The sequence below is a fragment of the Peromyscus eremicus genome, chromosome 5, assembly GCF_949786415.1.
Source record: "Peromyscus eremicus chromosome 5, PerEre_H2_v1, whole genome shotgun sequence".
Classification (NCBI taxonomy): Eukaryota; Metazoa; Chordata; class Mammalia; order Rodentia; family Cricetidae; genus Peromyscus; species Peromyscus eremicus.
Window position 1 is genome coordinate 112,795,486 of NC_081420.1, and position 13,230 is coordinate 112,808,715.

The following is a 13,230-nucleotide window of genomic DNA, read 5'->3' on the forward strand; positions in this document are numbered from 1 at the left end:
AGCCCGGTGCACGGAAGAACCCTCCCATCTGACTGGTGGGTATGCTGGAGGCTCTGATTGGCTAGTGAGGCCTGAGTGACAGGACCATTTGAGTTGAAGAGACACAACCCAGAGCTTCCCAGTCCTGGCTTCCACACTAGCACATACCTATCCCACACTGGCTGGAGATTTCAGCCAAATTCAACAGCAAGTCTCTGAGTAATAGGAACCAATGAATTCTGTTTTTAAATGAAGTACACAAATTCAGAAGGAAGCTAATCAGACAATATCGCACAAGAAGAAATAGGGTATCTCAAGAACATTGTAAATAAAGTCCACAGCAACACTGGGACTGATAAGCACAGCCCCATGTGTGAAAAGAACTGGGTTCTCAGGATCTGAAGCAACACCTTCCCAAAGGCCCTGGCCACAGACCTTTACCAGCTCTCCCAAGTGTATTCCTAGTTTTAGAGAAGGAGCTTTGTTTTTGCTCTATACTTCAGAGACTTAGGGAAAGCTCTTAAGACCTGGGCAGGTTGCCGAGCTCAGAGAGACCTATTCTCTCAAGTATCTTCTAGAAGTTCTTCACTTTGAGTTTGACAGTTAGGTGTAAAATCCATTTGGAGTTAACTTCATGGAAGTTGTAAATGGTATCTCATGTACTGAGTAGCACTTCACTTCGAAGCTTTGATATTCAAGAGTAGAATTGGTGATATAAAGGACTGACAAATATTTAGGAGACAGTAAATCATACAATGGATAATTTACCTAAGGGAGAGCTGCCTCTAAAATACCCCAAAGGTAAGTAGTATGTTAATCAGGCCTGTTAGAGATTAGGACGCTAGGAGGTAAAAGATTGTTCCCTTTTTATGAATACTGTTATTGGTCACACATCTGTGGTTAAAACAGCTAATGGGATACTTATCCATACAGAGGATAGAGAGACCCTCTGTGTATAGATCTCTCTGTAGTAAGCTGAAGCACCATAATTTTAAGAAGGATGTCTTAGTTGTGTTGTATTGGATTCTGTACACATTAATTTGATGACATTTTGTTATGTGTTTGCTGTCTGTTTGTATCAGTTACATACATCCATTAAAAACCAAAAGCATGGTTATAGTAGTGATGCCTTGTACTATACAAAGACTGCCTTGTGTTATTTCTAAGGTTTAATTTAACAGATTGTACCTAGGAAATATAAATTTATTACATTATATTATACAGTTTCTATTCAACTTTCTTTGATTTAACTGTTGCTTAGCACTATCTTAAGAAAAAAATTGACACCTTCCTATGATCAGCTGTACCTGCTTACAAAGAATGACCACCAACAGGTTTGCTGACTGTTGATATTCCACCATAGAAGGAGGTATCCCCTCCTTCTGAGTATACAGCCTCTTTCCCAGGAAGCTATAAGCAATTCAGCCCTAATGACATGTGATCTTGTGGTTTGGGGGAGAAGCTAGAGTACATAGACTGGGAAAGACTTGGGATTCCGCATTTGCACCTATGAGAAAGCCATCTTTTAAAGTGGGAATTTACCTTGAGTGCTATCAGGCTTACCTCCTATGTACACGGAGAAACATAATGTAATGCTAGAGTATATAGGCAGTGGAAGAGTAGAGAGGTGAGCTCTACATATGCAGATATGGGAGAGCCATTGTAGATACTATGTGAAGACATTGCTGTGTGGCTGTTTTTGGTTATCTGCCTGAGAGTTTCTACTGCTGTGAAGAGACACCATGACTACGGCAACTCTTATAAAGGAAAATATTTCATTGGGGCTGATTTACAGTTTCAAAGGGTTTAGTCCATTACTGTCAAGGCGGGCAGCATGGTGGTATGCAGTCACACACTGTACTGGAGAAAGAGCTGAGAGTTCTACATCCAGATCAGCAGGCAGCCGAAAGTGACTGCGACACACTTCCTCCAAGGCCACACCTACTTCAACAAGCCCACACCTCCTAGTAGTGCCACTTCCTATGAGACTATGTGTTAGGGTCCAAGAAAAGCCTCCAAGACAGACCAATAGTCACGTATGCAATTTAGTAAGAGCATTTATTTCCAGCATGTTGGGGTGGCAATAGTGACCCCGAAGAGAAGTCACAAGCTCCTTTTAAGTGGAGTTAGGGGAATTCCAGGGAGGAGAGAATAATCTGGCACTGATTGGTGGAGGAAATATTAGTCTGGGAGCTGATTGGTTGGAGGCTATAAGTGGTTAGGGGCTTGTTGATGGGAGGGTAGGAAAAGCTATCTTTAGGTAGCAGAAGGCTGGGGGGCACCTGCTGACCCAGCAGAGAGGCTTCTTTGGGTTGCCTGCTGAGCCAGCAGAAGGCTGTGGGGTGCCAGCTGATTGGTTGCCCCTGAGTTGTGGTCTTCCCAAGAACTGCTTGCTCATCTCCAGCCAGTTCCAGTAAACTGAAACAAAGGCCTGGTCACTGGCAGGGCTATTAGAAACCTGTCATGGCTCTGGTCTGGCTCCCCAGCTATTTCACTACGGGGACCATTTTTATTCAAACCACAATAGTACTCAAACTTCTGTAAGTATCCCCTCAACTATACTCAGTAACTAAGCTCAGTAAACTTATTGGTTCCCAGGGTGGACTTTGGTGAAATTGTCATTTGCATTGTCATTGGGACTTATGGGATGGGACAGACATTGCTTTGTCCCCTTCCACCAGGGAAAAATTCTCACAACAGATTATCAATATATTTGTGAATGTTCATATGTCTTGTGGTATTAGAAAAAGGAAGCAGTACATAAAAGAACATGTTAGGAGAATTTAGAAGAATGTAAATATGGAAATGGCCTTAGATATATGAAGATGATGATGACTGGATGGTTCCAGAGTAAAGAAGACTAGAAATGTTCTGCAAGTTATGAAGGTCTGGGTGAACTGTTTAAGGTACATAAACAATGATATTTAGAGATCATATATTATATTAATGTTGGCAAGGTCAGATAGCAACTATTTCAAGGACTGGCTAAAATATATATCAAACAAATTTATTGAGTTATATCTGGCTACTGAAATATTATCCAGTAGTTAAAAGTACCAACCTGGTGTAAAACTGATTTTCCTTGGTGTTTAATAATCATTCTTGGAGGCTATTCTAATGTGGTCAGAGGCACTAAAAGAGAGAATATTTCTGCCCTGTAGTTGGAGTTTTTTCCAGGCCCATCAGACCCACAGCCACTCAGACCCAAATAAACACATAGACACTTATATTATTTAAACTGTTTGGCCTAATGGCTCAGGCTTCATATTATCTAGTTCTTACATCTTAAATTAACCCATTTCTATTAATCTATTAGTTGCCATGTGGCTTGTGGCTTACTGGTATCTTTCATCTTGCTTCTCATGACAGCAGCTGGCAGCATCTCCCGACTTGGCCTTCCACTTCCCACAATCCTCTTTTCTGCTGATTCTTCCTATACTATACTTCCTGCCTGGCTACTGGCCAATCAGCATTTTATTTATCAATCAATCATAGTAACACATTTTTGCAGCATACAGAAAGACATCCACAGCACTCCCCTCTCCCTACAAGGCCAATGAGGTCCCTGGGGACTAAGGCCATCGATCATTTGCTGTCTCGTTGAAGGAAGTCATAGAGACCCCATTCAATGAATTTGAAACATTGTCTAGTCTACAAAAAGGAGGGCTAATGTGGAAAAGATTTCCTCAAGGCTTCAAAGGAACCCACTGCACATAAAAAAAAGCCTTTGACTTATCTTCACATTGATGGACAACTGGTAAAAGAAAAGCTATAAGAGGCTGAATTTCCTCTCAAGCCAAAGTGACTCCCGAGGTCTAGTTGCTCAGGGGCCTTGACAGCACAGAAAGAAAAATTAACTTTCACCACCTGAAGAGTCTTTAGCACTCAGTAGGAAAGTTTAACTAAAGACTAAGAGAATTGGTAACAATCCAATGTATTGTATTCCACAGACATTAGATGTGAGTCTACATGAGACGTATAATATTTTCTTCTTGATGTAATGATTTTGCCCAGATGTGAGACATCAGACCTTGGCTCACTGAACACTTGGCCACAGCCAAGAAAGACAGGCTTATGATTGTTTCAACCCTCAAATTAAATGATGGCTAAATAACTCTTCTCTCCTTATTCAGAAACCATATGAGAAGAGCATCATGCTGACTTTTGGCTGATAAAACAGGTATGAAATGCCGTGAAAGCTGATTGTGGGATCATCACTCTGGAGACCAACCACAGAGGTCAAAGGGAAACATCTAATAGATGACTGCTGTTTTGAGCTCATCAAGGATATCCATATTTGAGAGTTTGGACTTTACAAGAGGCCCTCTCCAAGGGTATCCCAATACTGACACCTGGTACCCCAAATTCAGCTGGAAGAAGCAAGACTGGTCATCACCCCAATCCCATAATGGCAGTTAGGGTTACCTCTTCAGAGGGAGGTGGGATAAGAACTGAAAGTAGAAATTGACTAGGAAGTTTTGGGTAAAAAGACCCCAAAGAAAAGTAACCAAGTTGCTAAAAGCCATAAGTGTCACTGGGACTCTTTGCAGTTTCATCCTTGCCAGAAGCCAAAAACGCCAAAAATGTTTTGGGATCTCTGATCTCTGGGGTTAAGTAATTCTGGGGACTGTAGGAAGGAGAAAAAGTTAAAAGTAGTAAAGAAGGCCCATTAAGGGGAAAAGGCCCTTGTCCAAGAATAGAAACTCTGTCCTGGGTGCAGAACAAACATTTCAATAAGGACAGGTCAATCTCCTGGCTGACGAACCTGGTCTGTGGAGCCCAAGAAATGTTTACTCAGGACATTTTTAGATCACCTACAGTCGATTAACTGATTGCACATTGGTAATCCCAACTGCAGTCAAAACTGGTAAACTTTCAAGCTCCTTTCTACCCTTCCCTTTCTGTACTGTGACCATAACAGCTTATAATGTGTGAACAATGTGAATTCCCATTCTTACACAAGCGCCTCTGCATTGCCATGCCACAATAAAAGCCCGGGCTATATTAGCACACTCATTTCCCTGTCTGTTTTTCCTTCTCACTGACCAGTCAAGGCCCAGCCTGGAATGACTGACATCCTTGGGGTTGGAGGCAGTGAAGAAGAGATGGTGGAAATGATGTAATTATAATCCCAAGAAATTTGTTTAAAAGTTGAAAGAGGCTTTATGGCCACGTGCTCCAGAGACTAGGGATTTGTATTAGAGGACACCAAGTATTATTCATGCCTTTTCTATTAGGATGTACATCTTTTTTTTTTTTACATTTTTGAGTGTTGATTTATTACTCAAAGATCTGAATTCGGAAACAGAGAGGAAACATGCTTTATCTACATATTTTTGAAAACCCTATCCATGGGAAAGAAAGCTAGCATCAGTTTCCAGCAGATGGGACATTCTCGTGGAGGCACTGCAAGGCCAGGTCTGTCCACTTCATCTCCTGTTCTTTCACACACTCTGTGGTGCTGCTGTTGTCCTGCTCAGGCTCTGGAAGCTCATCCTCATATGGCAGCTTGTCTTCCCGCCAAGCATCATCAATCAAATCCAAGATCCTTCCATCTCGTTGTACCTCACTGTCCATTTTCCTGCAGCTTTGGTCTTGTCAGTTCCACAGAGTGGATTGGCTTTCCGGCCCCACCCTTCCTAGGATGTACATCTTAAACCTGGAAAATACAGTCCTATTAGGCAGGGACACACCATTTTACCCGGAACTTCTATTTTGGTTGAGCTAGTGTAACTACAGTAATTTGGTTTTATAAAAGTTCAGTTCTTTATCCAGATTCTTGAATGCCTGGTCTCTTGCCAGTCAGGAAATGTATTGATCATCTAAGATTACTTCAGTACTCATTGTGGTGGTATTGTGTTCCCCAAAATATTGTGTACCCTAATAAACTTATCTGGGGTCAGAGAACAGAAAAGCCACTAGATACTGAGGATAGGCAGTGGTAGGTAGCACCCGCCTTTAATCCTAGCATTCCAGAGGCAGAAATCCATGTGTTCAAGGATACAGCCAAGCATGGTGACTCACGCCTTTAATGCCAGAAAGCAAGCTTTTAATTGCAGGGAGTGATGGCAGAAAGCGGAAAGGTAGATAAGGCGTGAGGACCAGAAACTAGAAGCATTTGGCTGGTTAAGATTTCAGGCTTTGGAGCAGCAGTTCAGCTGAGAGCCATTGGGATATGAGGACTCAGAGGCTTCCAGTCTGCTGTGGGATGTATGGCAAATGTGTTGCTAATTAATCAATAAAACACTGATTGGCCGTTGGCTAGGCAGGAAGTATAGGCGGGGCAAGGAGGAGAATAAAGCTGGGAAGTGGAAGGCTGAGTCAGAGAGACACTGCCAGCCGCCATCAGGACAAGGAAGATGTAAAGTACCGGTAAGCCACAAGCCATGTGGCAAAGTAAAGATTAATAGAAATGGGCTAAATATAAGAGTAAGAGCTAGACAATGACAGGCCTGAGCTAATGGCCAAGCAGTTTAAATAATATAAGAGTTTGTGTGTTTATTTTATAAGTGGGCTCTGGGACTGGCGGGACTTGGTGACGGGAGCTGGAGAAAAATTCTCCAGCAACACCAGTCTGAGGAAATAGGATCAGCAAAGGAACTGGCGAGAACTTTTAAGATTCCTGCTACAACTCATTGCTAATGTCAACTACTGTCACAGCAGGAAAGCATTCACCCTCCTTCTTGCCCCTCCCTCTCTATGCTGTGACTACACCTTTTGGTCAGTGAACTCAATTATTACACAGGTCCCTACTCATTTATAAGTTCCCAATAGAAAGCCAGAGAAGTTGGAAGACACTCATTCACTGGTCTATTTTTCCTTCTCACTGATCAGTGAAAGCCCATTGGGAGGATTTGCATGACTATCTTCCCAACAGCACTTGAGAAAATTGGAAAGAAATTCTTGATGACTGAGGAACACTGGAGAATAAAAACAAATAAGAGAATACAGCAATGATGCTTTTCAAGAAAATCAAATTAAAAAGTGAAATTCACAATTGATAAATATATACAAATAAATGTAATTGAAAAAACACATAGGTGTATTGACTTTGCAAAAGAGTAAACCATTCCCTGGTAGAGAGAATGGCATTAATAAGATACTATTTGACCTTGCCCTTATGTGCAATGTTAGCTGCTGAGATCTGTAACCTGACACACATAGCTACAGCCAATGGCCTATATCTCAACCCTTTGAACTGACTTAACTGTGCCAACTAGGATTGAACATATCTGCAAAGGAAAGGCCCTTACTTGGAAATTTGATATTCACTGGCTCAAGCTAACCTCTCCAAATTCTACACCCACCAATCTGCCCTGCCTTCATTCACATGACATGAATTAATACTTGTGTAACATGATTCTTAAAAGGTCTTATAATAAAAAACCCAGAGCCAAATATTAGGGTGAAAGGTGAAAGATCAGAGAGGCAGACCAGCAAGCCACTAGTTCTTACCCCTGTGAAATCCTCTGCCTAAAGAGAGCAAGCTCTTCTCTCCACCCCACTTTATCACTTCCTCTCTCCACCCAGCTCTATCACTTCTTGTCTGTCTGTACAGACCTTCAGACCTTTATGGTTAACTAGTGGCTAGCTCTTCCTTCTGATTTTCAGGCAAGCTTTATTTGTTAGAGCACAAATAAAATATCACCACATACATGCTAGGAAATTATAAAATCACTCATCCTGCCTCAATCAAGTCCTTTTTCCTAACGGTGACTCCAGCAGCTAATTGCCTATCCTATTTCCCCCTACAGCATACACAATAAACTATTCCTCTTATTCCGGTCTGAAGACAAAAACCATGCTCCACACACAAATCCTTTTCCTGTTACTGCAATGGACAGTTGACTACATAACTCAAATGGGTAATTTTAAAACTCAGTGGTGGTACAGCCCTTTAATTTAAGAATTTAGTTGGTTTAATGAATAGGACAGTAAGGTCATTGCCCTGGGGAGCAATAGACTGAGATCAAGGCTACCTGAGTCAACATAGGTGAGCTTGTCTCAGAAATGTTTTCCAAAAGGCTGGAAGTACAGCTGTCCTAGAATTAATATGACTTTTCAGGAAGAAATCACTCTACACACTTAAGAGATTAATAAACAAAAATACCTTTAATAACTGTGCATTCAGCTCTGGCTAATGCTAAAAGAGGAGCCTATCTGGAACAGATTTTGCATTCCATATATGATATCATTCTTAAGTCTTTTTTTTTGGATCAGGGCCCAGGTTATACTTTAAACAATTTAAATAGGGAGAGGAAAATGAAAGTCTAACCACTTAGATGAAGATTTGTACAGAAAAATCTATCTTGTAGATTATACATTACAATCTATATTTAAAGGCCATATCAATACCTTTAAAAATGTATCATTGCTTTTAATTCTAACACATACAAAGGGCAGAGAACACAAATACAGAAAACATGAAGGAAAAGTCTCCTATCGGTACTATGAATGCTGTTTTTAGATGAACAGTCCTGCTGAGCTATTCTAACCTCAAAATAAGTCTGCTTTTTGCCTTTGAGCATGCTGACTCAGAGAAAGGCAACAGTTGCTTCCATGCAGGACCAGAAGAAGTTCATTTTAAATAGCCTGGCCTGCTCTCTGTCTCAGGGCTGTGACATCACTGTAGAGAATTCCATTTTTTTAAGCTTTATTTTTGTTTTATGTATATGGATGTCTGCCTGCCAAGTGTCTGTATGCAATACCTGAAGAGTCCAGAAGAGGGCACCAGATCCCTAGGGACTGGAATTAACAGGAGGTGGTTAGCTACCAGGTGGTTTCTGGGAACAAAACCTGGGGCTTCTGTAACAACACCCAGTGCTCTTTAACTGCTAAGCTATCTAACTAGCCACTTTTCTATTTAAAATTTATTTTCATTAAAATGTATTATATCACTTTCCCCCTTCTTTGTCCTCTCATCATCCCTTCCCAAATTCTTCCCTTCCAGTTTCTTCTTTGTTTAGCATGTATGATTAAGTAAGTACAAATATATGAATAAAACTTGCTGAGTCAATTTCTGTTGGTTGTGTGTATATAGTTTCATGGGATGAACACATTGCATTAGATATACAATTAGGGAGCTCATCCTTGCCGGAGGCTAACTCTCCTACCTGCAGGAGAATTCCACTCTTTAATGAGCAACAAGAGTCTAACCCCAAACCCACCTAGGCTGCCTGGAACAGGAAATATCAAGAATAGAAAACCTGAGGTGTAAATACCTCAGCTAACACTTGTTGGTGCCATAGCCCTGAAGTTCTGGAGCTGCAGGGAAGACTATGGACACTGTCCTGAATCAATCACAGTCTCCCTTGGTTCTATGGGCCTCCCACCATACCCCATTGACCATTCTCGCCTTAGATGACTTTGAAATCCTGAAATTCCTACCTCCTGTTTGTAAGTACCATGGTTACAGGCCTGTGCCACCATGCCTGGCTGAGGTGCCTTCTACTTCACTTAGTGAGACATTAGAATGACAGGATGAGTAAGATGAGCACTTACACTTAACTGAATTAAAAATCCCTGTGAGCATGAGTTTCATTATCTGGAGAATAAGGACAGAACTCTGCCCAGGATCCTTCATGAGTTATAACAGACTCAATGATAAAGAAAAACAATATTGCTAATAGTTGGAAGACAGTGGACTTTAAAGCAGGAGGGCTGCTCTTGATGGGAGCCTCCTTCTGTTATTAGAGTTAGGACTAAAGCTTGTGTGTGTCCTGACTATCCTAAACAACTAGGCTCAGCCACTCATCCTGAATAAGCCAACTAAAAAACCAACCAGTTGTGACATGCCCACCTATAACGCAGGCTCTCTGGAGGCGAAGTGGGTAGATCTCTCTGATGTCCCAGGACAGCCTAGTCTATATAGTGAATTCCAGGCCAGCCAGGAATTCATAGTAAGACTATTCTTTAAAAAGGAAAAAGAAAAGAATAGAATAGAAAAGAAAAGAAGCAAATTCTTAATGAAAACTGAAAACATGATTCTTATTCAGTTTGACTATTTTGGGAAAGTGATAGAAATGTAAGGTAACTAATCCATCCTTGAGTCCTAACAGGTTTAGATAAAAGGCAAATTATATGCAAGACTAAGTAATCTAATGAAGCCATATAATGAATTTTTACCATCTCTAAAACCCTCTCCCATTCTCAGCTTCTGGCTCTCCTGAAAGATGGTCAGATAAGGAGTAAATGTTTCTTCAGTAGAGACATTCTCATCTGGAGGATTCAGTCTTTTCCCACGATGAGATTCCCAGGGAAATTAGAATTTCATAGGTTCCACTGTTTCACTAGTTGTTAGCCAAAGGCAGAGATATAAATGTCTCTTTAAAATATCCTTATTCCTACCAGGCAGGCAGGTTATAGAGACTGACACAGTGGGAACTGAGGAGATTTAAGGTCCAAGTGGGGACCACAAAATGGAGGCCTGCAGGTTGCTGACTCTGAAAACTACATATAGTGCCAAGAAAATGAAAGAGTAGAAGACCTGGTTGGGGCTGACCCACCACAAGTGAGTGGATACAGGTCATTTGATCCTCTGGCTTTCACACCCAAAGCTCCCTCCCTAAGAGTTCCTCCATACTCCACAGTTCTTTGTAAATATCTGATTACCCCAGCCTTAGAGTGACTTCTGTTTAAGTCTCAAGGTCTCCTGACAATCTGGGTGCCATCTGGAGTCACCATCACTCCAGACTCCTAACAGAGTTTTGCAGGCATCAGGGAAGCAGAATACCATCATGTTCAAACAACTCAGTCTTCATGCTTGCAAATTCATTCTTCTCTCCTTACAGGGGGCACAAACTCTTCTTCACCATATTGAATACCTTCATAGGGTTTCTCTCCACTAGGACTTCTTTTTTGCCTACAAGGATAATTGGCACATGTAAAAGATTTATCACATTGAATCTTTGTGTCTGTATGAGTTAATTTTACAATTTGGTCTATTATAAATTAAAATCAGATGTTAAGATTTTAACACTTTGTTTACACTCAAGGTGTTTCTTTTCATTAAAGGTTGTTTTGCATTTTGAAGACACTTATGATGATAAGAGCCTTTATTACATGTTCACAGTTCTAGCATCTTTTTTCTAGATGAGATTTTTCTGTACAAGAACTAGAAGAATTCAGAACTTTACCACACTTACTGAATTCATAAATTTTACTATACTGTGAGTTATACCTCATTTGTAAAGTGGACCAGGACAAACAAAAGTATTTACAGATTTCTAGTATTCATAGAGTTTTTCTGCAGTGTGAGTTTGTTGATGTATTCCCAAAGAAATTGGAAAACCAATTTATTAGAAACTTATACCATATTCAACAAGTCTACACAAAATGTGGATTACTACATATCTTCTAATTGTTTTGGGGGAGAGAGAGGTACATTGCTCCTTTACCTGTGCTTACATGGCTTTTATCCAGAGTGGCATATGATATACCTAGTAAAGGAAGAATAACAAAAGGTTTCCCATTGCGCTCAAACAGTTCGTCTTTTTGTTTCTCATAGACATGTGGCATAGGTAATAAGGTTGCTTCACAACAGCGTTGAGACTGATAAACTGTCCCTCTGACTAAATTTAGCGAAGTCCCAGGCATATGAGTAACACTAGCATTACTATGAATTATTTGCTTAGTAGAATGTTTTGGACATATAGTTATCACCTATTCAAAATGGCAATGTCTGAGTGGTATGAAACTAAACAGATTGGCAGTTCTACATCATTGGGCTGTGACTCAAATGGTAACATCAGTTAAGACATTGCTTCCTTGTCTTTTTTTTTTTTTTTGAAGTGCCTTGTGGACACAGATCAGCTACCTAACATTGAGGTACATAGTTTTGTGAGAATTTAATAATCATCAATACACTTTAAGCTATGTTTATTTACATTGTTGCTTTTCTTTAAAACTTCCAAAACACATTAAAATCTTTTCATAGGTATATTTGTATCCACTTGCACATGGAAAATACCTTCCATGTCTTCTAGAACTTTGACAGTGTTCTTCAATAGTATGGCCTTCCCAAATGTAACCTAAAATATAGTACCAGAAAATATATGATATATTGTTGGCAATTATGCAAAACTTAAGTTATTATCTTCAGCTAACCTTATAATCATGACTGATTTATTCTCATTCATCCTCTTTCTCAATCAAAACTACAGAAGAGCATCAATAACCAAGGAACAGTTTTTCCCCCCTGTTTAAACATGAAAGAAACTTCACTCTTATCGATAACATGAGGTTTCTTTAAGTCTCCAGCATCACATTTTTGTAGAGACTCTTCTGGGAAGGATCCAGGACAGCCCATTCTTCCTGAGTGCAGATGACATGCACATTGTCATTGGTCGTTGCATTCTAAAACATACTATACATGTGTACAACAGAAAGAGTGATACTGGCAACATTGTAAATGTATACTTTTTTGACAATTCATATAATTCTAATTCTGGCACTCTCCGCATTTATTCCATGACACAGAAGTTCTAATGTAATTACCAAGTCCCTTTAGAAGGAAACTGAATAGAAGGTTCACCACTGTCATTTCTGCACTCTGAATAAAATGTAGCCTCGGAAGAGAAATGCCAATAATAGACAGAGAGACAAGCAAACATCAACTGTGCTGAGTCACATCAGAGAAATTGTATAAACAACTACTAACTAAAAAAATGATGGACAAGCCTTTAATCCCAGTACTCGAGAGGCAGATGCAGGTGAATTTGAGTTGGTTACCAGCCTGGTCTATGCAATGAGTTCCAGGATAGCCAGAGTTATATATTAATAAGATCCTATCTCTTCAATAAAATTCAATTAAACAAACAAAACAGGCAGAAAGAAATCAGAGATTTTAAATAGGTTTTCTATACCCCAAATGTAGGTTTCTCTGCCAATGCATTAAGCCAGATCAAGCTGAATGGAAAAAGTATAACAGGTTTATTTGAGCAAAGCAAATTCTGGGTGGGCTCTCCAGTCGCAGAGATCAAGCCAGAGAAGCCACTCCACACCAAACTAAAGTAGGAAGATTTTATAGCCTGTAGGCAAGGCCGCAGCTGGGTTTGTGCCCAAGTATGGTCAAAAGCTGGAATGCTTAGGTGGGAAATTTGCTGCTGCACACAACAGGGGAGGAAGCTGCAATAGTTGCCAAGAATGCAGAACTGGGCTTTTTTGGTGCCTTTTCTTTTTTAGAGTTTCTCTGAGAGGGTTGGCTTTGGAGAGAGAGAGAGAGAGAGAGAGAGAGAGAGAGAGAGAGAGAGA

General features: G+C 40.4%; 1 protein-coding gene across 1 annotated transcript; it reads right to left on the minus strand.

Moving 5' to 3' along the window:
- Nucleotides 1–5,349: 5,349 nt before the first annotated feature.
- On the minus strand, nt 5,350–5,731 carry LOC131910748 (anaphase-promoting complex subunit 13-like). Its single transcript, XM_059262635.1, has one exon. The coding sequence runs from the start codon at nt 5,554–5,556 to the stop codon at nt 5,350–5,352; it is 207 nt and encodes a 68-aa protein (XP_059118618.1). The 5' UTR covers nt 5,557–5,731.
- Nucleotides 5,732–13,230: the final 7,499 nt, after the last annotated feature.

Coding starts and splice junctions, on each gene's coding strand:
- LOC131910748 (XM_059262635.1), bottom strand. CDS start 5,556: ATGGACAGTGAGGTACAACGAGATGGAAGGATCTTGGATTTGATTGAT.